The sequence below is a fragment of the Haemaphysalis longicornis genome, unplaced genomic scaffold, assembly GCF_048455015.1.
Source record: "Haemaphysalis longicornis isolate Haplotype H1 unplaced genomic scaffold, Haemaphysalis longicornis Haplotype H1 scaffold_12, whole genome shotgun sequence".
Lineage (NCBI taxonomy): Eukaryota > Metazoa > Arthropoda > Arachnida > Ixodida > Ixodidae > Haemaphysalis > Haemaphysalis longicornis.
Window position 1 is genome coordinate 99,423,674 of NW_027526225.1, and position 27,484 is coordinate 99,451,157.

At 46.2% G+C, this 27,484-nt stretch overlaps 2 protein-coding genes across 3 annotated transcripts in view; one reads left to right on the top strand and one right to left on the bottom strand.

The window, feature by feature from the left end:
* Positions 1-329: 329 nt before the first annotated feature.
* Positions 330-23,210, bottom strand: LOC144163088 (BRISC and BRCA1-A complex member 1-like). The gene is made up of 8 exons (XM_077693889.1): positions 22,835-23,210; positions 19,708-19,766; positions 18,437-18,557; positions 16,415-16,496; positions 13,558-13,582; positions 12,162-12,285; positions 5,016-5,102; positions 330-2,148 (listed from the first exon to the last, which is right to left on the bottom strand). The coding sequence occupies exons 1-8, from the start codon at positions 23,189-23,191 to the stop codon at positions 1,972-1,974; spliced, it is 1,032 nt and encodes a 343-aa protein (XP_077550015.1). The 5' UTR covers positions 23,192-23,210; the 3' UTR covers positions 330-1,971.
* A 458-nt stretch (positions 23,211-23,668) lies between these two features.
* The window catches only part of LOC144163090 (membralin), a 170,048-nt gene continuing 166,232 nt past the window's right edge, over positions 23,669-27,484 (top strand). For both annotated transcript variants that reach the window (XM_077693890.1, XM_077693892.1), the window contains exon 1: positions 23,669-24,006. The gene's annotated coding sequence lies outside the window, so the exon portion shown is untranslated. The remainder of the gene's footprint in view (positions 24,007-27,484) is intronic.

The window sequence follows — 27,484 nt, forward strand, 5'->3', positions numbered from 1 at the left end:
AGGTGCTGAAGCTGCATAATTCCAAGTAACGCAGCGGTTTAGACTTTAGCGTTCACTGATTCGAGAAAGGAACGCGTCCATTTCCGCGCTGTCGAGTGTGACGTCCGCCCGTAGTGCGATTGCGTCATTATGCAGTATCGATTTTCGCACGAGCACTTATTTGGGCGTGCAATAACGAAATGCGGAAGAAGGCGCCGTTGAACCTTGATCTACAAAACAGTGCAGCATCCACGCTCGAGCTGGGACGCCGTTTCACGTGAATTAACCTCCGGCCGTCGTGCATAAATTACCTACGTGTCAATGAAGTTCGCGAGAAATGCAACACCGTGGGCAAACATTATGCACTTTATTGCAAAACGCTCTCTCATCAAATACCAACATATCTAGTATGTACAAAATTCTCTTTACATTTAAAATTTTTTTTATTTACTCTCGCTAGACCCAAACTGCAGTGACCACGACAAGAATGGCGCAGTTTCAAGGTGTCGGAGAACCGAGTAGGTAACAGCACATCTGTCCATAGCATTTCTCAGAGGTAAAAACAAGCACTAACCTTTGGCGAGTGTCCTCAACAGGAGCGCCCATGCTGGCCCACAGCACAACTAAGACCCGTGAGTTAGGTAGTGGACAGCAAGCAAATAAAATCATCATACCAGCTGTGTGATTGGGCCTTTGCAAGCAATCTGTGAGCAGCGAACCGGCGTAATTGAAGCATTAACCACACACTACATTAAACAATTTCTTTTGAACCATTAGTCAGCTGACAGCACATGGCACAAGCTGAACGAAACAACTTGTGGCATTTGATGCAGAAAAGGTATTGGGAAAATCTATGTTCGGAAGACTTTCATCCCTAGGTGTGACGTGCTGGCGTTGGGTGGGTTACCATGAACAACAAAAAAAAAGAGTACAAAAGATGTAGACAGCTTTCCTTTAGCAAGCAAATAAAGTGTTGATATAATCAAAAATTTGTGAAAATTATGACTGTAACAAACGGAACATGACCAGAGTAAGAATGCATTTGCAGCCATGAAGGAAGTAGTGCAGAATGAAGTTTTAAGAACAGCTATAAGCTTTCAACATTTTGAACGTGCAAGAATGTGGGTTTCAGAAAGATCTTGGCTGGGCTTGGCAAGGACAGGGTCTGCAGTGTCACAAAGCATGTAAACTTCTTCAGGCTTGAGCAGACGACACGAGCAGTTGAGTTCCCTTCTGGAAGTTACGGTGTGTTACAAAAATAACAAGCACAGTGGCATGAGCTCAGTTAGTGAAGGACGTACGGTGAGAAAGTGAGTCCTTGTTGCAGCCTTCGGTAAGTGGCGCGTGCAACGAAGGCAACTGCACCTCAAATTTAGCGAGTCCAGCTAATTGAGGGTGCTGCGGCAATTTGCAACACACTCGAAGGCCGATCTACCTACCTTACCGATGATGCAATTTTGGGCGACTGAAATCCTGGCGACGACAACGCAAGCACACATACAAATACTGTATTAATTCTGCGAAAATTTCAACCAGCACGAACGTATCTGCAGGAGGTCACAAAAGCATGACAGTTTGGTGGAACCCTTATTAACACAAGTTATTGTAATCTGCACAAACATAACGAGCACACCTACCCGTCTACACCACCGCAAGAACGTTCAGCCCGCAGAATTACAACCACCGACTTGGCTGGGTGGCAGTGTCGCAAACGGCATTGTGGGTTAGTTGCACACTGCAGTCAAGGCGGCCAGAAGAACGAGATTTCGAAGGCTTTGTTGCCGAGTGGTCGAGAATAAACGAGAACAGCATTGCTGCTACAAAATGCCCTATAAGGTGACCGTACTTTTCTTACAGCCTGCACTTTCTCTAGCGGACGTATTCCATCACAATCGACAGACGACGCAACAATCGCGGCACAAGGCGGACCGCGCAGCGTACAGACTTTGTAGGACTATACAAAACAATAAAAAAGGGCGGTGCGCGTTTGATTCAGCTGGGATTCTCGTCCGGCTTGAGTTTGTAGAAGGCCTGGTGCTGCTGCGGCCTCTGAAGGGGGTGGGCCAGCAGCTTGGCCATGCAGTTGTGGAGCTTCGTGGCGTTGCGCGACACCTCAAACACGTAGGAGGCAACGTGGTCGTCGAGGGCCACAAAGGCGTTGAAGATCTCCTGCACCAGAGAAAGGAAGGGAGGGAGAAACAAACAGCACGAGAAAATGGTCGAGCCCATTCGCATTATTTCCTACTGTGCCAATTTTACTGTTGGAGGCTAATTTCAAAGCTCCTGTAACGCCATTAAGCATGCACCACCACTAAGCAAATAGGATAACAGCTTTAGCTTTGTTCTGGTGTTTTGTTTTTTTTTCGTATGGCAGCAATTTTTGAACTGAACTCTGAAACTACCACATGTCATAAAAGATGGCCGCCTACGCAATTTCTTCTTTTAAAGAAGTGCTGACACGAAATTTTTGTGTTACGTTTTTTTTTGCGGCTATAGCTGCCTATGAGCCCACTAATCATAGAATGGCATGTTAGATTGTCGAATGCAGCATAAATAATTACTTAAAGTTCCGTTTATTCGTGTAAGTTCCGGTTTTGCTGAAGCAAACACTGAGGCAGTCACCATGGCGGGAAGGCCTATTTGACATCACTGTTCTCGTCGTACCCCAGCCAATTCTGATCTGGGCGCACACGTACCAAAATGGCCCTATTGGTCGTAGTCGCACGTGACATCAGTCCTAAAAACTGTGATATGATGCACAAGGCGGCAAAGCGTGCGCCAACAGCACTGCGGCCGCCTTGATACGTCACAGGAGCCCTGACGTTGGCTGTTTGGGTCGAAGCAAAAATGACGTCACGAGCTTGCTTGATGGTGCGGATGAGCTTTCTCGAGCGCACAGGATTAAAATTGATTGAAGATATGTTCTACTGAACAGTTGCGGCTTAAACTTCCGAGGGGGTATCTCCATATACAAAGGAAGCTTTTTACGTAGGTAGTTATCTGAGCGTTGAAACTTCGTATCACTACTCCTTTAAGCACGACCATTACCAGACTCGCTGTGTAAAAAACCTCGCCATCGTCCGAGAACCATGGCAGAAAAGCCGTTGCAAAAAATAAAAAGTGGTACACAGGTTATTTTATCTAATTTGAAAAAATGAAACAAAAAAACTGGATGTTGCTGAGCGCTCGTTTCAGTTTTGCACTTCAGGTAATTGTGACTGTGGCCCCCACTGTGCCAGGGCAACGGTTACCGTGCTTGATGTGCTGCCGAACAACCCCTCCCAGCCACAACTGCTGCACTCTCTTCTTTCCACATGGCTTCTCGGCAGCACGGTCCTTAACTTGTGTTCTTATCCTAATGCGAAGCTCATATCTTGCACTGACGTCCCTGTAGCTGCCGCATCGGTGCACGCGCGAGTGATGGAACGCTGCGAACTAGCCTGCCGCTCGTATCTCGAACAGCGCTGAGAAAGCTGAGCAAGGTCAGTGGTGATGCCATGTGCCAGCCATGTAACACTCCTCAAGGAGACTTGTTTTCTGCCCCAGAGGTTGTTGGCTTTCTTGCCCAATGGGCCACTTAATTTTTTCGCACTACAAAAACTGCCCACGGCGAGAATTCGATCGTCTGACTTACCACCACTCGTGCCACTCCCCGTCTGAGCCCACTAACGACTATGCCACCATTGGAGTAATGGGGCTCTGTTCGGTGCTGCCTCGCGTGTGACTCACTAAGTGGCACAAGCTGGCCTGAGGAGCATTGTTTGAACCAGAGGTATGGAAACTGAGCTGGAGGAACCACATCTCGACATAGCCGGTATGTCACCTTGTGCTGTTGTGGTCACATCAGCAGCATAGCACTCACAAAAATAACAAGTGGCACTAATTTAAGACAGGACAATTCCTGCAGAAACAAAAAGAGGCAATTTTCTTTATGGGTATACGATGGGAATCCGATAGCCCGGCAATTTTTCGCAATGTTCTCATATCACTCTCAGCCGGGTCATAACCAAGGGTCCCCCCCCCCCTCCCCCCCTCTCTCTCTGTACATGCAAATGTGAAAAAACACCCATTGTTACCACCAAGGAAGACACGTCGGAAGTAGTTAGTCCCTTTTTTCTGCATGAAAATAGAAATTCTTAAACTCACAACCTTCGTACAATTCATCCGATACTCTTCCCAATTCAGATATGGGAGGTGACTGTATCCCACCCTGTTTTCTGGCTTTCTCATGTGCACATATGTGTATCCCATGTTAGCACAGTAAAAGCTCGTTAATTCGAACTCGAAGGGGACCGTAAAATTGTTCGAATTAGCGGGCAGGCGCTAGAATGAATGGTCGTCACGTTACACTGCGCGAGCAGAGCACAAAGAAGCCACCCCTGGGCTCGTTATCGCAAATTAGGCGGAGGCGATTTCATAAATAACGATTCCGTAAATCATGCACCAAAGCACTGGTGCCCGCTGCGGAAGCAAAATAAGCTTTCACAGCAGTGTAGCATGCGCAGTGCCCTGTTGTTTTTTCTGTTTCGTCGCTTTGCATCTCTAGTAAATTTGGTTTGGCTTGAATTTGCTACACACTAGTCACTCTGGGCCGACTTCTTCTGCGAGCAGCGATGAAAACCAGGGGATCGCAGCTTGCATTAACCGTTCTGGATATCGATGCGTTCGAATTATCAAGATTTTTCTGCCATTGAAATACACAGGGCTGTGCCAGGACCAGGGCGTCAGTTCAAATTAACTGTAATTTTGAATTAACCGAGTTAGAGTTAACAAGCTTTTACTGTATCTCTAAACGTAGCATACACTTACACTTCCTTCTCTGGGTGTTGGAACTAAAGCCCTTAGAACTAGATCTGACGGACGAAGCTCGGGTGATGAAACTGGTGATGACTACTTTATACCATGCACCAGCTGCCTCACAAATTTCCCCGTACAAATAGTTCCAAGGGGTGGGGCACTGTGTGGCTCAACTGCGGTGCTTGTACCACGGGTGACGCGGTGTCTGCCGCAGGGAAGGCAGCCGGTGGGGTGCTCACCTGACAGCAGTTTGCCTCGGACAGGGGCTCGTGTACGTAGACAATGTCCAGGAAGAAGTACAGCGAGTGCATCATGTTCTTGAGCACCTGCACGAGAGAGAGAGGGAAGGCATCTAGAGGGCGAGCCACGCCAACTGCGCGCTGGAGAGAAATAGCTCCCTCCTTACAAGAAATTGGCAAGAACACTGAATGCGACAACAGGCAATTCCCACACAGGATAACCTTGCAACTCGTGCAAGCAGCAAATGATATTTGATGGTGCCCTGAGGACAGGAGTCACGGTTACACCCCTCAATGTTCCCGATGACTCTCCTCATGATTACCACGATGGGCCATACTGCCCATCTGGAATGGCCCCTCATTGAAGTGGGATTGCGTGGCACTCCTCGCTAGCTGAGGGATGAGCCACTCCTGAGGTCAGTAAGGAGCGGTTCATACCCAGATCTAAGGCGAGTGGGTCCTCATGATGATGATGACGATGCATCGTGGTTGAAGCAAGGCACGCCTTACATGCCAACGTTACTAGATAGGTTCAGTTGTCAAACTCCCCATTCGTCCCATGCATTGAAAATGGCACCGTTTCGTGAACGTGTCACCAGGTGGCGGTAGCGTTCCACCCGGCTCCACTTTGCTCCACGTCGTCTGCTAAGCACAGGCGCTTGTTCGCGCGTTTATGGGCACTAAAACTTCGTGTAGAGGCTTGTTTACTATAATATGGCCAATTTTTTTGCCTTATGCGTCAGAAGACAGCCCATATCAGACGGTAAAACACACAGAACACAGTTTTTTGCCCTTTATTTGCTCGGCCACGACCAAAACCGTAATTTCTAGGGATTGACGCATGCAATACCCGCGGCAGTCACATTTTGGATTCATCTGTACATATTCACCGGCAATCTAGCAAAAATTGCGGCCAGTTTCGTACATAACACACCTCAAGTGCTTTATCAATCCGAACATTTTTTTTTTTTTTTTTTTTGCAGCGAAGCTTTCGCCGAGACGTTTGCGAGAAGCTGGTGCCATGGTTTATCATTGCGTGGAGGGTTTGTGAGACCTCTCGCCAAGACGCGAGGATAGAATGACGTTAATGAGGAGCAGGATGATGTCTCAGACTTACCAATTCATTGTACCGCCATTTGATTGCAGGTAAATGTCTTATCGCTTCTCGGCCTTTTGGCTAAGATCGAAGTGCTTTCTTATGCAGCAGGTGTGTACATCAGTGAATGCCAATCCATAATTTAGCGTTTTTTTTTCTAATCAAGTTTCAGTACTCAATAGCATCTGAAAAATACCCCTAAAGAAAGAGAGGCTTGTCACTTCCGTACAAATTTCAAGTTATTACGACTGCATGCACGAAAAAAAAAAAACGAAAATCTTTTACGAAAGGGACTGCGAAAGAACATAATTGCTATTTTTCATAACCTTCCAGCCCACAATTTCTCCGTGACATCGGTGCTATTGGACATTAACTACACCAAGCAGTATTATTGGATAAAGTAAATAACTTGTACATATCATTTTATGTATATGAGCAGGACAAACAATTCAAGAAGAATAAAACAAATAATTCATGTGCAGTTAACAGTTTATTCCATGCACTTGCAACATGAAATGATAGTATTGCCCAAAGGCTTGTTCGACATTTACAACACAATACTTTTAGCACTTCACTCAGTTGACGTCAGTCTCTAAATCAACTTTGCACGCTTTCTTGCCGCCTTCACTTGAATGCTGGCATTCTCTTGCTGGTGCAGGAACTTTGTGTAAAAGTGCATCCGTGTCACTAGGTAAAACTTCAAGACGCGGGCACTCAGCTTTTCCAAGTGGGCACTGCATCCAACCCGGACTAGAGTGTTCTGGGATAGCTCCTCCAGGATATCCCAAAAGAGGTCACCGAAAGTTTCCTTTTTTTCTGTCTTCTTCTCAATGACGCGTTCGATGCCATCGACCAGACTCGTCAGTGCATCTGATGGATGTTGTAGGGCACCCGGCACAGATGACCTCATTTCAGTCAGCTTGGCTGCTGGAGGGACGTTATCTGTTGACACAAGTGCCGCAAGGCAGTCCGCACAGGTAGTGGACTTGCGAGCCTTCTTGGCAACGTACCTTGCAAGGTAATGCAGAGCATTCTGTCTTGCAGTGGAGTGGCTATAACTGTGTTGCAGTTTGTCTTCAGCTGCTAGCTCCTGAAACTCAATCTGGGAAATACACTTTCCCAGCTTGTCCTCACGGGCTTCCTTCCTAGAAAGTGCATCCAAGTTTGTCTTGCTGAGGCTCTCGTCGACTGCAACAAGGACTGCAACGTCGGCATGTTTCTCACAAAGATTGTTATGGCACGCACTTTCCCATAATAAACTACACCACCCGACACCACCAAAGAGCAATCGATCACGAACCACACCGCACTTGCGACGAGACGATACCGACGATACTGCCGACACTGAAACCAGACGATGCGACCCAACGTTGATGCGAACGGACGGCAGCCAGGCCTCCCGCGTGAGGTGGCAGTCCCGCGAAACGCGACGGAGTTTGACAACTGAACCTATCTAGTAACGTTGTTACATGCTAGGATAAAACGTAGACCTCCTAAAAACTGCCCACACTTCCGGTCACCATGCAATAAGGGCTGGCAAGTCATGTGGTAAGGTGTAGGGAAAACGCATGATGTATCAACGATTTTTCGGAGCTAGTTGTTCCGTGAGGAAGAGGGAAGTTTTCCTCGCAAGTCAATGTGTGGGGATGAAGCGCATTTCCGGGTGAAAAGTTGACTGCTTCTTGCTCAGCATTGGTGATCTTAGCATACATGCTCCGTGTGTAAAAACAAAAACAAAATATGGAGCATTTTATTTACTTTTTTTTTTCGCAATTAAAGAATCTTTGATGTCATGCTCTTATTACACAAGGAACTGCTGCTTCATCCTGCTCCTAATGTTACTAAAGAACAGCGTTCGCGCAACTGCGAGGCACTAATGCGTGTGGGCAGAGTTTCCGCAGCAGCTTTAGAGTGAGGGGGAAGGTGGTAGAGGCACTCTGCATCAGAGAAGGGCAGAGCAGGAGTTTACTCCTCCTCCCCCTCTTCATCCTAGTGAGGCCAGAGGCTGTTGGGGAGGAGAACGCCTTTACAACGTTGTGCGAAGCATACATCTGGGGCTGGGAGGGAGGGGGCCATCGCATTAAAAGAAAAAAAGCTACATCAAAGTGCTCAAGAGAACGCCAAGCGTTGTCCCTCCATGCTGTGACATTGCGGATAGAATATTTCCTTCCCACACATAGTAACTGAGTTGGACTTCAAGTTGGGAATTCCTTCTTTCTATTATTGCAAAGGCATTAAACATTTAAAAAAGCCGCCATCCTATGTCGGTATCTGAAGCAGTGGAATGGCTCCTAAAATGGGCGATAGTGCAAAGATAATGAAAATTGAAGTCGTTCCACTCAACGTGAAAGCTGTCGGAAGGGCAGAGCAGTGATTCGCCATAATGGGCTGTAGCGGGGTTATCCGCTCACTGCTACCACCCAATGCAATTCAAATTTCCCGCCTTTGCAGTGCTCGCGCGCCCCCTGCCTGAAACTGCGCCAGCGGGAGTTCTGTTCTTTTTCTGCTTGCTTTTCCTTCCGCACGTGCTGGCATTGCACTGCCATCGTAAAAACCAACCCAACGAGCGTTCATAACTAAATGAACGCGGGCACTGCCGGTTAATTATGGATATTTTGCCTCAAATGTACCTGCAGTTTTCTTTACACTAAACGATGGGGAGATGTATGACAAGCGCCGGTGGTTCACGAATTTTGTACACCTATGACTATATAAACCGCTTGGCTTTCAAAGCCTCTGTGGGACGCCGCGACGGCGAAACGGTGTGTGGCTCTACTTGGGTCCAGTGAGTGAGCTACAACGACAAGGTGAGCCCCTAAAATGCTCTGCACTTAAAAGAAGATTAAGTGAGTTGCATGGAAATTGAACCCAGGAACATCTGGAATGCCCGGCACCACTTCAGCTCTATGGCTCTAGTCGACTAAAGGTCGACCTAGTGGATGCATTGTCGCCCCCACTTCGGAAACGTCCACAACCACTGCACGCAGCTCAACATACTAGGAGTTGTACGTACAACGGCGGCGACAGCGGTCGTCAGACGCTCACGGCCGATTCACCAATTCCTGCTTCGCTGTGACGTTAACATGATGCATCCACTGGAAGGAGCGTTCTGCGAGGCTCAATTCGACATTAATGCATTAACAACTCACGGGTGCATGGCTGTCCTCGAAATTTTTTTAAAAATAATTTTTCTTGCTAAAGTGTTCTTATTTATCTTTTTTAATTTTTTTGCAAAACGCATATTTGTTTTCTTTGCCAAAACACCGCGAAGCATTAGACAAATGCCAGAATTAGCCATCATTTCGTCTGGGTCAAGACGAGTGTACGGGCGCAGTCAAGTGCGACGTTTTCTTGCCTCCAGGTCTACAGCGATTAAGAAAAATAAGTGCATAATGAGTGAAAACAAAAATACTCCCCAGTTTACCTCCCTTGGAGCACCACTCAAACACTTAATGAACACAATTTCAGAACATCCGACTTTCCGTGCGCTCCAATAAACAGGTTCCGACAAGAAGCTAGAAGTGCCTGTTTACGCAGTAAAAGCTCGTTAATTTGAACTTCCAAGGGGACACCCACATCAGTTCGAATTAATAAAAGAACGCCCTACAATGTGAATGGGGAGCAGAAGAGCATGTCACCAATTAATTGCTTGCAAATGTCTGAGCTTGCCTTTTATCTTTGAATGAGAAAATCAGAACTTTTTGCTCTAACGGCCAAATGTAGCAGAAGGCCTCCTTTTCCCGTATACTCCAAAACTTAAAAAGAGAGGGGGCATTTTATCTGGTCATTACTTCCAAGCAATATTCGCACTGGCGCTTTGTTGACCCCCTCAGCATGGTCTTTGGCAGTGACACATTCCACGTGTCCAACCTCAGAAATGATGCCATCTGTAAGCCCGCCCCACGCCTTGAACTTGTGTCCACGTTGACGTAGTCCGGAAAGAAACTTCTTCCAAAAAGGTCTGCCACAGGTGTTTCAGATTGCTTTTACCCGATTTAACTACTCTCTCCGCTTTTCTCTTCTTTCCAGAGGCGACACAGCCTCGTGTGCAGGCAGCGGGTACGTTTCTCTAGCCGTGGCAACTGCCAATGCGGTGGCGCGTAATTCTAATTGTTTGTGACAGAACCTGCTCCCGTTCGAATTAACCGGCTCCACTGTAAATGAGTTCTACGGGAGCTCGGCTGGACAAATCGTACAGTTAGAATTATCCATAAATCCGAATGATTGAAGATTGAAATTAATGAGCTTTCACTGTATGTGGTATGCATAAAAGAAGGCATGTCGCTTGAGCGCTTAAAGCAGAGCCAGAAATTGAAAACAGGAGCTGTTTTGACTCAACCACCTTATACTTACAAGCTGCAGACCAAGGGGCATGAAAACCGCGCAGTTGACAGCACCCATGCATCCAAGTCGCATAAGAGGGAAATTGGCGGCTGCTGCTGCAATTCCTAAAAAGGCTGCTAGCGCTATGCCAAGATACTCATTCGGAAAACAAGTATGCCTATAATAACAACTTAAAAATACGTTAAAATAATAAATATAAGGATTCTTTAATTCCTTTTTTTTACTTTTCGAACCAGATTTGAAGACTGAATTTGTGCGATAAGTGAGTACGGCACTCACAGGAACCCTAAACAGCTGGATCTGCTCATCTCACTTCTTGGAGCGCTTTCAAACCAAACTTCACCAAACTCAACAGCAGCAGCTCACTCTATCAGAAGTTTGCAAACCGTAAGAGCGGCTATTTTAGCAAATTTCTTCTCTACGCAGCAGTTTAGAATGTAACGCGCATGCATAAGGGAAAAGGGAGAGAGCAAGGTATCCCTAAACACCCTGAACATCTACCACACTGCAAGGTGGAAACGAAATTCTGGAAATAGCTGCTCTCATCGTCTGCAAACCTCTGCTCACGACTGTACCTCTGTACAAAGAAATTTAGATTGGAGCCAGACAAACGTAGCCTTCAATTTTAAAAATTTTGGGTTAACTCTCCTCTTGAAGGGATTGGTAAGAACACCTGACATGTGACAGTGTATTTCATACACATCCAGTACCATGGCACTAACATGCCATCGTCCCACATGAGGAGAGGGCAGACTGACTCCACCCCTTAAAAGTGATGAGGATGACGTGGCTTTCCACTTCCAGTGTCTACTCCCATGCAACTCTCCCTCACGAGAAGGCGTTTCCATTTCTCACGATCCCACTTATTGCTAATTCACACAGCCGTTTTTCACCCCATCACGTCACCATAGTGTTGCGTCCCGGCCGTTGACGCAGTGAATGGCGGCATTATCCTTTCCCACTTTCCCCTTCCCTACCAATCCCTACCGACCCATCTATCTATAGCAGCGCTCGAGCGCAAGAAAATGGAATAAGCGAGCCTTCAATCAATCAATCTCCATCGCATCACCGTCTTCCATCATGGGTGACGGTTTCTCGGGCAATTTCTCACCAAAAACCGTACGACGGCGATGGAAACCCAAGCTCTACGTTTGCGTTCCGTCAACACGACAGGACCACGCCTCGCGGTAAACCAGCCAATCACAAAACTTAAATAAAAAAGTGAGCGCACGTTTTGCAACGTAAAAATCTAAGCCATCCTTGCAGCCAGTTGTATCCATGCCTGTTTGGTGAATTAGAAAAAAAAAAAAAAAAAAGAATTGAACATTCCATAAAATTATTTATTTTTGCATTACAGCAATCTAGTCGCCCTGCATCGTATGTATCACATTTTCGCATGCTCGATTCTAGGCTAAACTGATTACTACGCAAATGACCCTGTACTCCGACGGAGAACTCTAGTACAAACGCTACCTTCGTTACATCTCCGTCGCGGTTTTTTGAAGTGACGGTGCCGTGACGGAGAAGGTGACGGCTGTGTGAATGAGGCCTTATCCCGCAACCCAACGTCCAGGTAGTAAGGAGCAAGCAACTGAAGATTAACAATACACAGTGACATGCGTCTGTGAGAACGGTCAGAATTCAGCTTGGAGCCGTCATATTATTCATCATGTTAAACGATAAAATGTGACCTCTTCATTCCTTACTTGCAGGTTCCTGTGGACTAAGGGCACACTGTTGGAGCGGCCGTAGATGAGGATTGTTCGGACCAGGAACTCGGGAGGAAAGGCGCTCTCCCTCTCCACCTCGGGGATGTGAGTGTGCTCCCTTCTGCAAAAGCAGGAGGAGGGGGAGGAGAAAGCATCGACATTTACTACATCCCACCCGTCTAGCGCTGGTCGAAATTCTACGCCCCACGTGCAAAAGGAGTCACGCAAATACGCCGCACAGGGAAAGGAACGAATGGCAAAACTTTATGGCCAACAGGCGGTTTTGATGTGTGTCTCATACCCGACCTCTTCAGCCACACTGGATAGGAAAGTAGAACTGCCGCATTTGAGTTCAGTAATCCTGGTACCACATTCAGTGTAGTCAACACGGATGCTATTTGTATCATTACGCATCACTCTGAGTCATTACAAAACATGACTTGACAATAGGGAGCTGTGGATACCCAAGTGCCAATGTTTCAGTGCTGACTTTGGACAGGTGTTTTGCCTAGGAGTACAAGTTTAAATGATGTACGAACATGAACTTCCTAGCTTCTGTTGCTTCTTACTGCCTGCCAGCGGTACCTACACACCCATTAGCAAAAGTGCAAAACTATCACTGCAGGCGAGAAACCAAGACAGCTGACGGCTTTGCCGTTCGCCAAGCCAGACACCTAGCCAAACAATCGCGCTGCGGTTTCTACACTGTCTGCTAGGTGGCACTATGGAATGGATATTCTGTTGTACGTATTTTTCACCACTTATGGTCTGCCTAGCTTCTTGGCCAGACGTTTTTTTTTTTTTCTTGTGATTTTTACTGCACAAGACAGACTGACCATGTTGCTCGAAATGATATTTGTATGCTGGCTAGGAAAACTTCCTTGTCCTAGGCAAAACCGATACCATTCACGTGAATGAAACATTACAATTAGCACATTTTTATGCCTCGTTTTCTTGCCCAGATTTTCTGCTGTATTTGGTCAATTTTATAATCCCCAACTGTTTTGTCATAATAAAAGGTGAATAAGGTCATAATAAAAGGTTTTGTTCATTTGCTCTTTTCTGCCACTCAGTAATGCTACGAAAAAAAAATTTAAAAAATACATTTTACAATTTCTACTAAAGGAATATAATGCACTTTTCTGAACTTTAACCTAAGTATTCAAACTTAAAATGATAACAACAAAAACGGAGTGTGGGGGGGCTCCTTGCAATGTCGCCAAAACAAGCCGGCATAAGTATAACAGAAACAATGGGACGAAATGGACAATCTAAATATCCACCAATTCGTCCAACTTAACATCAAAGTTCCAGTTCACTAATCGATGTAAAAATCAATGTTTTATATGGCAGAAGTTTCCCCCATCTCGTCACAATGCCCTCGGATACTCACATTGAGTCAAACAAACCGGTTAGATCTTGTGAAGCATCGTCAAGGCAAAAACAAAATAATCCACGAGCCAGCAAGCTAGCAATGCTCGCATAGCATACAGCATGGTTTCCCATGTTGTCTGCTGAACAAAATGCAGGACGTCGAATAAAAAAAAAAACTGCTGTCTGACTGAATTCTTTCCAAAACTGGTTCGAGATCATTAGACCATTTCGTTAATGATTTCAAGAAGTGAAATAGGTAACAAAGTGTGATAAATGAATCACACTGCAAGATGAATGAGTGTGCAAAGAGCCGTTGCAGAGAAATAGCAGCCCCACACTTGAGCTGCCACACTTGAGAAAGATGGGTGCACAACATGCGATTGATACACACAAGCTCTGGTTCAACTCCTCGAAGTCGACTGATCCAGCCCTGGGGACGGGAAAGCTTGGGCTATGACGTGTTGCAGTGTTGTTGTTTTTTGAATTCGTGTAGACGGACTGTAGTGAGTGTGATACCCGTGCTACACGAGTGTTTGAAACACACCTTTGAGTCGAATGTCATTCGACTCAAATGGCACCTTTGAACTGCTACCCGACGCTTTTCCAAGGCCTTTGATTGAAATGCCATTTGAGTCAAAGGAGCACCACCAACGACCTTTGAGCGTCTCAAAGGCCTCTGAAACGTTAACGGCCGTACTCTCGGGCGCAGTTTCTGCATGCGGTAATTACAAAACAATTATTTACGACTAAAACTTGGTGTTTAAAAGTGCACGATCTCTATAATTTTTCACTTGTTTACGTTCTACGATCACAATGCAACTTGCTACTTTCAAAACTGGCGGTGCAAAAAGAAAAAAGAAACTGGCTATTTTTTGCGTGCTTGTACAAGATGGTTATCAATTTGATCACTAATAATTGATTTTTTCTTTTTGCCCATCTTAACTCCAAAATTAAATTTTTGTCACGAACAAAACAGTGCAGCAGCGGCAACACCAAAACATGGCGGGCGGATGCAGAAACTTTAAACTGCCTTTGAGAATTGTCGTGTAGATTGGTGGAACTCATTCCAGTTCAAATGGCATTTGAAATTTCGAAGGCCATTTGACTCAAATGTCCTTCCAAACGCTTGTGTAGCACAGTTATAAGACACGGAAGCACTGCTAGGCAAATAGATTCAAATAGATTAGGTTCTGAGTGTATGCACCCCCCTCCCCCATGGTTTGCTGACAGCACCATAGCTGCCAGTGCAACTGAAAAGTGCAAACCTAATATGAACTTCCTTGCCTTTCATAAAACATCTTGTTTTCTTGCATGAGAACACACAGCAGTTATTAGAAAGCATTAGTACCGAGTTTGCTTTTTTTCTTAACTGCGTATCAAGTGTGCCAAATAGCTTGTCATCTTCTACATTCCAGGAAGCGTTCTCAGATGCTTTTTTATTTCGGTACACTTCCAAACACACATCAAAGCAATTATTGAGGCAACTCGGGCTTTGCTTCGAGCCAACAAACCCCTGTTTGCACAAGCTACCGCTCAACTTTACACTTTTTTCCTGAGCGTTCGTGCACAAACTTCATACGTAAATTGCATTTTGTGGTCTATTTTGTTTGACACCAGGAACAGCGACGGTACTTACCTGTTTATTCTGAAAATGAATGAACATAATTTTTGCCTATGGTAAAATGGCGGCCGATTTGAACGTGCGAGCCAGTGCTAGCTGATCTTGGAACGACAGCGCCACCTGGGGTATGCAGAGCGAAACGGATGATGGGGATTCACGGTAGGCAGGAGCCAAATGAGGTAGCAGACAATCAGAAAGTCAGAGTTACTTCGAAGAGCTCTGCAGAAAATGTGAAAGCAGGTGAGGAAACAAATTAATGGTGATGATGAACCGTGGGAATATTTTATTGTGATTGGTATCAGCTGTTATGCAAGTATTTGTGATCATCGTAAACTAGGTACGAGAGATTTTCTGATCGCCTGCTACCTCATTTCGCTCCTTCCCATCGTGAATCCTCATCTTCCGTTTCGCTCTGCATGCCCCAGGTTGCGCCGTCGTTCCAAGATCAGCTTGCACTGGCTCGCACGTCCAAACCGGCCGCCATTTTCCCATAGGCAAAAATGGTGTTTATTTATTTCCAGAATAAACAAGCAGCATCGTTGTTCCCAGTGTCAAACAAAATAGACCACAAAATGCGACCTTCGTGTCAAGTTTGAGCGCGAACAGAGTGGCGGTTTGCTCAGAAAAAAAGTTTCAATTATCGTCAAACCGCCCTGTGTAAAGCATGCCCACTATATTTTAGTTGGATTGTGCATCAACTTTACTAAGCAGTGTCCAATATTTTTTTCTTTATTTTTTGATATCACATCCAGCAAACCAATGTGTAAACCTTGCCAGTGTCCAGCACAATGCAGATGTACTCTCTTGCTCTTGAGCTTCACTAGGTACAGTGATATCTCCTAGCGAGCCAAAGCAGCCAAAGCAGACCTTTGCAACCTCACCATTAGGTTCTCACTCAAGCCACAGCATATGTACACTGCATCGTGGACAAATGCACCATGATGTGCCCTGTCAATCCCCCACCAGTGTCCTCAGCCATTTCTGAGCCCTCTCCAGTCACACTGTGAACATGCTCAACACAAATTTCCTGATGATTGTGGAAGGTTTCTGTTAGCTTAGAATGTCGCCTCCACAAGTTCCTCTGTACAATCCCCACCTCACTAGCGAATGCTGTTTAGGTGTCTACTAAACAGTGATGCCACTATAATGCAGCTGGTCAGGCCTTCCATTCGTGCCGTGGAGGTAGCTTCTTTTTACAGTGACACGCAAATTTAGAAAAGCAGAGCACTGCACAGAGCGTCGGGGCAAAGGATACCACAGCCTTGACAATGCCTTGTCTCGTTGAGGTCTTCGAGGAAGTTGGTGATATCCTTTGGGTCGTTAGTGAAATTCCTGATCTGAGAGAGAGAGAGAAAAAGAAGGATGAAAGCGGCTGCACGAACGTCCACTGTTTTGCTAACAGGAGTAAGAGTAGTTGAGTTTGAGAGATCTGCAGCTGGCCTATGCATTAGTTGTGAATTTCTTATTCCGCAGCTATTTTTTAAATGGCGTAGAGTGATGTTAAGAGCGCCATATAAGAGAAGGGTGCCTTGTTTTGTCATCAAGAGTTTTTTCTGTGCTTATGCCTACAAATCAGACCCAATTACAAACCACACAACTCTTATTTACTGCAGAGCAATACTGTGCAACAGAGCTGGCATTCTATTGAGCGAACTAAAGTCCACAAGTTAAACGATGGTCGATTTGGTGGCCTGTAGGACTTCCTACACAGCTCGGGTATTAAATAGGTCTAAAACGATGTAAGAAGTAATCAGCAATGAGAGAGAAAAAGAAATTTATTGAAATAAAAAAAAAAATCAGAAAGGTTGGCCTGATGGCATTACCGTATTTTCGCGCGTATAACCCGCCACTGCATATAATCCGCACCCCCACCTTCAGCCCGCTGGAAAAGAAAAAAAGAATTCCTCGCTATCGCCCGCACATTTGATAGTGGAAAGGCTACACCAGAGCCTGCACCAAGGGCTCTGCACCAAAGGCTCCACCAGAGCTGCACCGGAGCTGCACCAGAGCTGCACCAGAGCCAGAACCTGCTCAAGCAACACGTCGCATACTATGTATACAAAAAAAGCCTATATCTATCAAATAGAATACGCTCACTGCAAGGCGAAAGTCACAATTCACTAATAAAATTCAGTTGCTGGAGTGCGCTCGTCCTTGTTTTTTTCTTCCTTGTCCTTGTATGCTTTGCGCAGTCGCTGCCATGGAAGGCTTAGTCAGTGCTACTGCGTAGGAGCTTCACGGCACAACGCACATTGCCAGGAAGCTGCACTACAGGAAAAACCCCACGTATTATCCGCACCCCTACTTTGTCACTGAAATTACCGCATTTTTTTGTGCGAGTTATACGCACGAAAATACAGTAGTTCTGGCCAGCTATTCTTGATGTTTGAAGCGGGATGAATGAAACCACACATCCACGCTGTTCAACTGCAGTGTTTACACTGTTTTTCTGAAAGCCCAAGCGCACATGAGAAATCCATTACTAAAATTAACACTCCATCGGTACAGCACCACCCCTATCCACAGCTCAACTACCAAGAATTCTTTTGCAAAATTTGGGTTCACAATTTGCAATGAAGTCGTTGACCATATATTTTCCGCAATCATGCGCTTACCTTTGATGTGAATTTGTGCCGTGCAGTCTCAGCTTATTTTATTACGTGTGTGCTTTTTAGTATTGCACACAAAGTGTTCCTTCATCTCCCAAGTTTTCCCCCATGGACCTCCCACTCCACAACGAAGATTACTCTCCCTCACGTTACTCAAGTTCTCAGACTCCCGTATTGCAATCACAAACTGCGCACATGCTTACGGTGGCTTCACCAAACGGCACCAAAACTATACAAAAAAGAAAGAAAGAAAGAAAGAGAAACCCCGCAAAACACAGATGATGCCTGCATAAAATAAGCGTATGAATAGCTCTTAAGAGCATGACGATACAAAATGCTTGACGATACAACGTGTGACATTAAAATTCTTACTCCCTCGTCACTTTCATAGCTTCACAAACGTGTCCCTCACGCATTCATGCTTGAGAGACCCAAACCAGACCCAGCTGGTTTTACCCCATCAAATTTAACTTAAGGAACACCAACAGTTACCTTTATAATAAAAAAAAAAGTTAAGAATTATCATAAACTGTGCAGCGCCTGCGTTAAGGCTCGTCGGCAGCAAATTTAGTACGTCTGCCGCATTAGAGCAGCTGATTTTTATACTGGCAGTTCAAGAGGCCAAGTAAAACGTGAATCCCAAGCCCGGCCGGGCGGGGGCCTCTCACCCAGAGAGGCACTTCGTGGACGACCACCAGGGCAAACTCGTGCCGCCGGTCCATTTTGTGCTTGTTGTGCACAAAGAGCTCCACCACCCGCTTGATCATGAACAGGGGGCTGTGCCTCGACCTGGGCCAAGAGGAGGAGGAGGAGGAGACATCACATCAGCCAGGGACTGGGGTTTGCACGCCAACGCTGAACCTTGGCTGTGAGGACAGGTCCGTAAGCTTTGGCACGTAAGTCAGACTGCCTGGGTATCTCTGATGTGTGCTTTATCGTGTACACACTATTTTTTATTTCTCCGGCCCCTACAAACACATGCTGTGGCCGGAAATCAAACCTGTAACAATTCTGAGGAGTGCAAAGCCTCAGCCATTAGGGCAGGTCTTTCAGGAGCTATCTATAGTTGCTTATCCGGAAGTGGCGGGACCGAAAATGATAACAGAGACAGGGAAGGGCGCACTCCGTGTTTCAAGAGATACCTATCTGCATTGAAGCAACAATGACGGGACTTGCGTAAGAGAGGAGCTGGTGTGCCCTGCTCGAAAACTTGCAAGTTTCTAATCTCTACAGCAAGTGATAGAGTGCGAGCCTTCTACTTATTCCACTGGCACTTTTTCACAGGAAAAGCCTTTCCAAGAAGGCCACCTTATCTTTGTCTTCCGTACATGGTTCGGAGATGTTGGCTGCGACGACACATTCTCATGTGCGCAGGACAGCGCTTTTTGTGATCGTGTAAAATTGTGCTTGAACAAAAGCTAAGTCGATGGTTACCACGACAAGAGTTGAACTTAGAACTGAATAGATAGGGATTGCATCTAACCGCATTGAGAAGTGTAATACTAGTTAGTAAAATGGATGTGAAGAGCGCCCGACATTTCTGTCTTTTTTTTAAGAGTGTAATAAAGCAAGGCTCTGAATACCCGCTACAAAAGTTAAACAAATTGCTACCCAGATTGCAACTACCCATTGCAGCCACAAAAAGGAGTTTCAAAATTCACTTCAGCGTCCCTTTAAACTATTTAAACAGTAAGAGGTGGCAATCCCATCTGCTAAAACACAGTTTTAGTTCAGAACTTCTCCTTGCTCCCTTGCTGTGTGCCTAAACTGACTTGAGGCTAGTAAGCCCCATGTTTGCAACTCTCTTCCTGAAAGGCTTCTTTGACAAAATTGAATTTGTGTTCACGAGACAAAGTCGTTCGTACATTCAACACACAGGAAAAGTTCAACTGGTGCCTAGGGCAAAAGACCGTGAAAAGCGGTCGCCTCGAGGTCTTACCCATCGGAGAAGGTGAACGGCATGTCTTCCATCTCCGAACAAAGGTCAACACAGATGACCTAAAAATAAAGACAAGGGAGGCAGACATTATTGGCTGCTTCTTGAATACAGCTGACTACCAGTACAGGCAAATATACCCCTCTAATGGAAACAATCACATCAGCCAATATGAACAGACTAAGAAATCTAGTTGGCAAGTCTACCCCACCCAACGGAACAGCTTTTTTGATAACCTATAAAACAAGAAATGTATAAAAAGCTGAAAGCTTTTTAAAATACTGGCAATCATAGACACTGTGATTTATGCATGTCAGTTGGTACAGCGCATCATCAACAAGCCTCATTAGCAACCTGCTTCCAAGTAAGGTGGACGGTGCACCCAACAAGCTTCGATGGATCGATTTAAAAATTGTTGAAAAACATGCCAGTGCTTCGCTTAGTTTATGACATCTCCCTCAACATTGCAAAAAAGAAAAAAAAATCGGGGAGAACTGAGAGGGACAAATTAATGCTCTATTAGTCGACATCACGGCGAGGAAAGCACTTTTCTCTCACAGAGCACACGCTAAGAAATGAAAGCAGCAATCGTTGACACGAAAACTTCATTATCTAAAAACTTACTTAGTTTGCTTAATTCATCAGCAGGAGAAAATTCAAAATTGTAATGATGGCCTACTCTCACATAGCAACAACAGAATTTAATGCCGAGCATAAAGTTCATGTGCTCTGAGGCTTGTCTACCCAAGTTCAAAGCCTGTGCGACACAGACGCATTGAACTTAACATGACAAAAGTAGTGCTACGTTACATCAGAATGAGTGCAAAAGACTGTTGAAATTGGCTTTTCACAAAAAATCAGCACACAAACAATGCCCCTGTGAGTGAAGCTACTCTTCACCAATCACACAATGCAGGTATTGAAAAATGCTAGTACACCCATGATGCTTATGCACTTACATGCTCATGTTAGTTGACTGATCGAGGCAAAACATCAAAACAGACCTCGGCACATTTCAATGAAACCCTGAAGGGAGTTGCAAATGTTGTCTAATTACATGACCAGACTAATGTATTGATACTTAGACTATGTTCAGAGTTCTTTCGGCAGATTTACAAGGATTTATTTTATGGTAAAGTGCACTCAAAAGTGCTGTCCCCCCCCCCTTTCCTGGCGATGACACACCAGAGTCTGTAGGAGTAGATTCTGCGGCAGCACGTTCAACACGTACAACATTCATGGGAATCAAGATTTTGAAGGGTGACACAGCACAAAACACATAGCAAACAAGTCTGACGCCATTGCAGTAGTTGGTGTAGAGGTCAATGTTTTTGCTTCTGCTACCCATTAGAAATAAATCAAGGATCTATATTTATACTAAATAGGCACACGATAAATTATGTGGGTTAGTTTGCACAAAAATGATCGTTTTAAATAATGCCGTGGATTTGTTCAGTACAGTCGGCAAAAGGCTTGTCTATAACGCTCGAGCGGTGTGCTCCGAACTGCAAGGGAGACATCTAGTGATAACGCCTGGTTGGAGATGGGTAAAATGTGAGCATGCGCGCCCCGTATAAGCGCGATGGCTGTGTCTCGCCTTGCTGTGCCCGTCGCCTTGGCTTCCACACCTTCTTTGACCGTACTAAGCGCTGCATGCCTGCGTGGCCGGGCCGGCAAACAAAAGCGCAGATTACCCGCCTTAGCACGCGCTGCACGAGTTTTTCGTCTGCATTAGCTTTGGCGCGCAGCTGTTCATAGTGTTATCGTTCTGCCAATAGCTGCATAAGTACCGCATGCACCACTACCCGATTTCTGCGCTTGGCTTTGCGCGTCACTGCTGATGGGCTAACGCCGCAATACTTAATGCACTGCGCAAGCTATCACGAACCGATATCTAGTCACTCTAGAACACCGGCAGCGATGCGTTTTTGGCTATTGTTGTTTGTTTTCTCGCATACAGAAAAAAAAAACTCCTGTTTAAATTGTGTAGGGCGCCGTGAATATTAAGCTTTGGACGTAGTTAAACGCAGCCAGCGCTGTACTACCAATCTCTATTGTTTCCTCACCCTGAAGTGAAGGCAGCGCTTCTCACGGCAAAAAAAGGTATGGAAGCCAGGGCGACGGGTACAGCGACAAGGGAAACAGCCATCGTGCTGATGCGGGTCGCGCATGCTCCCTTTCCACCTGTCTCAAACCAGGCGTTATCACTAGATGCCTCCCGCGCAGTCCGTAGCACGCCGCTTGCGCGTTATCGACAAGCCTTTTGCCGACTGTACTTGCCGCCATCCCCTACTAAGACAGCCAGGAAAATTTCGCAGACTATATGTCACACACAGAAGCTGGGCTTCAATACGTTGGAGCTTATGAACAGAACAAACTTGAAAACGCGCACCTGGTTCTGGTCTGCTGGCAAGGTAAGGCACGTAACTAACTGGTAGCGCTGGTTCGTGCCGGAGCTTTCGCTCTCAGTGTTAACGATTTCATCTGAACATGGTATAGCCTTACTGGCTTAAGTATAGAACACTTAGCAAACGAATTGGTCGCGTTGCGCTTAGTTAGAAGCTTCCACTCAAGAGAGGAAGGTTTTTTGTTTTGGTCGGTAAACTGTTTCACATGATTAAACGAAAAGCGCAGGTGCCGCATCAAGTTCGTCTAACGGCACGAGCGTAAAAGAAGCAAAGAAGAGGCGTTTGTACGCATCCCCAATCGAACGCGCGGAGTAACAATATACACAGTTCAGCATAACCTCACCGCAGTTAAACCGCAATTTAAAGGAATAAGCCAAGCCACGAGAGCTTATAAAAATCCCCTCAATGTTGACACGCGAGCTCTGGCTGTCCGGCGTTGTGATTACGGTACAACCACTTTAAAGTGGTTGTAACATGCGCCGCGCCCAATTCCTGTCACGTTCGCTTATTGTTCGAGTACGCAAAACACGCATCGAGCGACATGTAATCCCGTTGACCCTGAAAAACTTCCGCAGCGGCCTTTTGGTCGCCGTAAGCTGAACACGACGATCTGTTGAAAGCCAATCGGTCACCACCTTACACCATAGGAAGTGGGTGGACACGCGTGGATTCTGACAGACAGGAACTTGGTTTCACTTCGGTGGAAAGAGCCTGCCGCTTACGATTCTCTCGGGGCAGTTCACTTTGGGAAGAAGCCTTCCCACGGGAACGAAGTCTCTGTGCACCGATGGGCTTCGGGCGATACGGGAGTCCTTTACGACGTTGTCCGAGTCCGAGCCCGCTTGAGCCAAGTCGATCTTGACTGCGTCCCACATTTCCTGCGGACTCGACGAGTCACTGTCTTCCTCGCTGTCATCGATTCGTGAGGGCACTTTGATGTGGGTGATGTGGCTTGTCGCTGGCACACCCTCCATGGCGCTGGCGCCCGTCCGACCGGCCGACAGCGGCGTGTCGTCGCTGTTTTCGACCCCGAAGTCGAAATCGCTCTCTCTGATTGCCGCCATGTTTACGACAGACATCTGCTCCCGTGTCTGCTCCGCACCAAGTGCGTTTCGTTAGCACGAACATTTGGTTTCGTTTATGTGGCAGTCCAGAATAATTTCGAGCAGTTCTTGGGCAGTTCAAGAGCTGCTATGGGGTAATTTTAGTTTATACAATGACGTCACTTTAGTGTTACACTTTATGTACATGCTTACAAAAAATGAAATTGTAATAATTAATGCCATTTTTTGTGCTTTTGTTAGTTTAAAATGTTTTGCATCTAGCTTTAGCTTAAAATTGTTGTCTTGACGTCATATGTGTATAAGTTGTGTTAGATTTGTCAACTGAACATCTTGGACTGGACTTTGTAACTATAAATATAAAAATAAATAAAACTTGTAAATTACAAAAACAAAAATATATTTTTATGCCTTGTGTATTGTTGTTTATATTTTTAAATATAACAAACAATTTAACTGCGGGCCTATGTTTCTTTCTTTCTCTCGTTTCGGCCATTTTTTTCTCTCTCTCAGACCTGCGAGGGGCCCTCCATTGAAATTTACGCGACAGCGACTTGACTTCAGTGCGTTTTCAATGGCGCAAGTCGTAACGACCGCGTCTTGCTGTTGTGGGTGACCGAGAATCTCGTCCAAGGAGAAGCGTGCTTTGCGGCAGCCTCGTTTGAAGCAGTGCCCGACTCCCTAGTGGACGTTCATAAGCCACCGATCGCTTGCTGTGCTTGCGCAAGTCTCGAGCCAAACCCCGTCGTGCCAGGTGATTTCGTGGGATATTCGGTTCGAAACAGAGGATTTCTCGCAACTTGGGACACTTCAGATCGACTTTCGCGGACCAGGTGAGCAGCACCGTTGACTTTGTCTATATGCGTGTGATTCGATGCTTGCAGGCGTAACTGGAGGTCAAAATAATGCCTCCAAAACAACCGTCTTCCTCGCTCAATTTGTTCGCGTATGTGACCTCCACATAGTGTTTTTGTGTCTCAACCGCAAACGGGCGCTGGCGTGGAGGTTTTAGCTGGGGTCTTCTGCGTTTACTTGTAAACTATAGACATCCTCATTCTCTTCAGTTTTGCACCGCTGACATTTGCGAGCTGCACCCTCTGCGGTACCGTTCGTTCCGTTAGTTTGTTGTCTTAGGGCGTATAAAATAGCTGGGTGTTTAAATTGCAGAACGGACATTTGGGCGTCTCGTACTGTCGCCGAATAAGCGATCCGTTAGAACCGTACAAGAGTTCTCCAAAATTTTTAACTACCAATATGTTTGGGCGGGGGCTTTTCGTGTGCTCAACATCGAGGGTAGCGCATTGTCGCTGTTGGGTGAAACTAAAAACGCCGGAGTATGTTGCGGAGTCCTCGACAAGCAGAACAGCTGAGAACAGCCTTCCTTTCTTCTCATTTTCTGTTGCTGACGGCGATAACGCAAGTCGACAACGTGCGTTGGCGCTGCGGGCCTCATTGCGGGCTGTCGCAACTCTATCATCAAGGCTAGCCTCTCTGGAAGCCTTGCACAAACCTTTTATCTTCGTCCCGGATAAACTTCGCCGAGTGGGCCGTCGCATGTTACGTGTCGTCTGGTTGTGAAGCGTGAATAAGACAGGACTTTATGTGTCGACCTCCCAAAGGTCGTCTTCGATTGCGCATTTTTTTTCTTTCGACCGTATCGCCGGTGGACCATGATGCGCGTTCTTTCGGACTATTTGACTTCGTTCCAAGCTAACGAACAGCCACCGACGTCAACGAGTGACCAATATCCTTGACCAAGCTGTCGTCACCTTGAAACGTTTGCCGGCCGTAGCTGCCCACTGGTCACCTTATTATTCCGTTCCGATATCAAAAAGTAGTTACGTATTTCTCCCCGCTTGCAAGGTTCGCGGCTCGCATATTTAGCAAGGGATTGACGTCTCCAGATGGTCCCGTGATTAGTATGCAAAGGCTCGCGGCTGATTCCTCTTCGTCTAACTGAAGAACTGGCGACAAAAGTCAAACTGAAACGGTTCAACAAATGGTTGTGTGCAACGTTACCATAGGCAGACAGGCGGTACTGTCGAACGCGTGTGGTGGCCATTGCGTTAAGCGTCAACAAAACATGCCATCCGTAATGTCAACCGTTATGTGATGTTATTTTTTTTGTTCCTCAATAGGATTCAATGGGAGTTTATTGGCATAACTACCATACAGCTGAGAGCCAGAGGCAGCCAAAAGGCAGGAGCCCATACACCAGAGTGCTGGCTGCCTCCTCAGCTGTACGTTAGCCATATATGGGACATGTGAAAATGATTATAACATATATACAGATGAGGGGAATTATAGTTATATATACAGTAGTCTATACGGGTGAGGGGAGGTGCAGTTGGTCACACATCTCTGTACCGCACCAAGTGTTTGAATTCCCGGACACTTTGGGCCCTCCTAGCGTCGACTGGCAAGGAGTTCCATAGCTCAGGGGCTTGTATGAAGAGGGAGTAGGAGGCACTGGTGGTGCGTGCGAGGAGCTGCTCGAGTCTCAGTGGGTCCCGTCTTGAACGCCGCAGCTAACCCTCCGGGATGGGACAGTCGCCGTGCAGAAACTTGTACAGGAGTACCCGCCTGGAGAATAGTCTGCGTCCGTCAAGTCGAGACCACCTCAGGGTCTGCAACCGCCTCTCGTGGGGAAGTTTGGTTGTCCTGTCCATGATATGAAGCGCCGTCTTTGACGCTTTCCGTTGAACGGACTCGAGCCGCTTTTGGAGATCAATCTGGTGGGGGCTCCAGATGGTGGAACAGTATTCCAGGACTGGAAGTACAAGGGCTGTGAACAGCGCACAGAAGGCATGGTGTGGCATGGCCCTTGACGTTCGGGTTATGAACCCCCTTAGCCTGTTAGCTCTTTTGCAGACATAGTCTACGTGAGGTCTGAAAGACAGGCTGCGATCAAAACAGACCCCAAGGAGCTTAGTCTCGGTGACCTCCTGTAAGGACACGTCCGCCGGTGTTCGTTTGCGAGATATTCGAAGGTATAGTGACTTGCGTGGGTTGAGGAACAAGCCATTACGATCACTCCATCTGGAAATCTTGAGGAGGTCGGACTGCAAGATCTGCCGGTCTTTGGTGGTATGGATAGTGCGATAAAGTATGTGGTCGTCAGCGTATCTTAGAATGTTTGATTCAATGTCGGACGCGAGGTCGTTGACGTACAGGTTAAATAGGAGTGGGCCAATCACGGATCCCCTCAAGCACGCGGTAGTCCAAGAGAAGGCCGAGAAGCTGTGTGCTTACTTAAAACCTCCGTCCTAAGCGACTGTGTCATAACACGCGTTTCTTGCGCGCTACCCTCTACAAAAAAAAAAAAAAAAAGAAGTGACCATTTTCAGGGTCGTTTCGGTTCCGTGGTTTTGTTGAGTCTTGCAGATTTTCTAAGTTGACTTTGTACGCTCGTCAACCTGGTTAATTGAACTTTCAAGTTATAATCACGCCTTTTTGTAAGCGGTTACGACTGTGAAATTCCGGAACTGTGTTGCAGACATCTTCGACAATTGCGCCTCATGCGCGAAACCTTCGAACGCCCTGCCGATAGCATTGTTGTATCCGGCTGTGCAGCATTCGAAACGCAGTAATAATATGCGCCGAAATGCAGGCTTCCCGTTTTTTACTGCTCTCGATATCAATGTGCCAGGTGCGCAGACGACATCTCGCCTCAAAAAAAAAAAAAAAAAATCCCGGAAGGGTGGGTGGTGTCGGTCTGGCCGCAGCCGTATAATTGCTGAAATTTGACAAAGAAACAAATGACAATCATTGGCAAGGAGCAAACAGGATATCAAACTACAGATGGCGTATTTTAATGACCTCGAATTCCCGTTAATTTCCAGAACTGTTCGCGAAGTCGAAAGTAACGTCCGTCGGGGAGGAATTTGGCGCTGCGATCGTCTGCTAACATATGCTTGTTTGGAACCGCCATGTAGAAAATGACTGGACCTAGCAATTTAGACAGTATTACAGTGTTACAGTAATTAACTTAATGGAAACGTGCGGACACCTTCCTTAAACGACACTTTTTTTTCCCTTCCGAATAGTAAAAACTTGAAGCTGAACTAATTCATTCGCTGGAGTCTCCGCAGTGCGTAGGCATCCCACATTTATTTTTATTATTTTATGTACCCTGGCGGAGACACCGTTTAGGATTCTTGTGCGGACACTAGCGCCACGTTCCTCTATACGGGAAGTAGCATAGAGGAATGTAAGTACGGGGAGAAAACTTCGAGGCGCGAACGATCCAGGTGGAATTTCCCTGCCTTCACAAATTACCGCGAGCAAAGCACTAATAAATAAATTAGCACG

Coding starts and splice junctions, on each gene's coding strand:
- LOC144163088 (XM_077693889.1), bottom strand. CDS start 23,191: ATGTCTGTCGTAAACATGGCGGCAATCAGAGAGAGCGATTTCGACTTC. Junction 19,767..22,834: donor TGAACTGCCCCGAGAGAATC/GTAAGCGGCAGG, acceptor CTTTATTTTTAG/GTCATCTGTGTTGACCTTTG. Junction 5,103..12,161: donor TAGTCCACAGGAACCTGCAA/GTAAGGAATGAA, acceptor TCTCTCGTGCAG/GTGCTCAAGAACATGATGCA.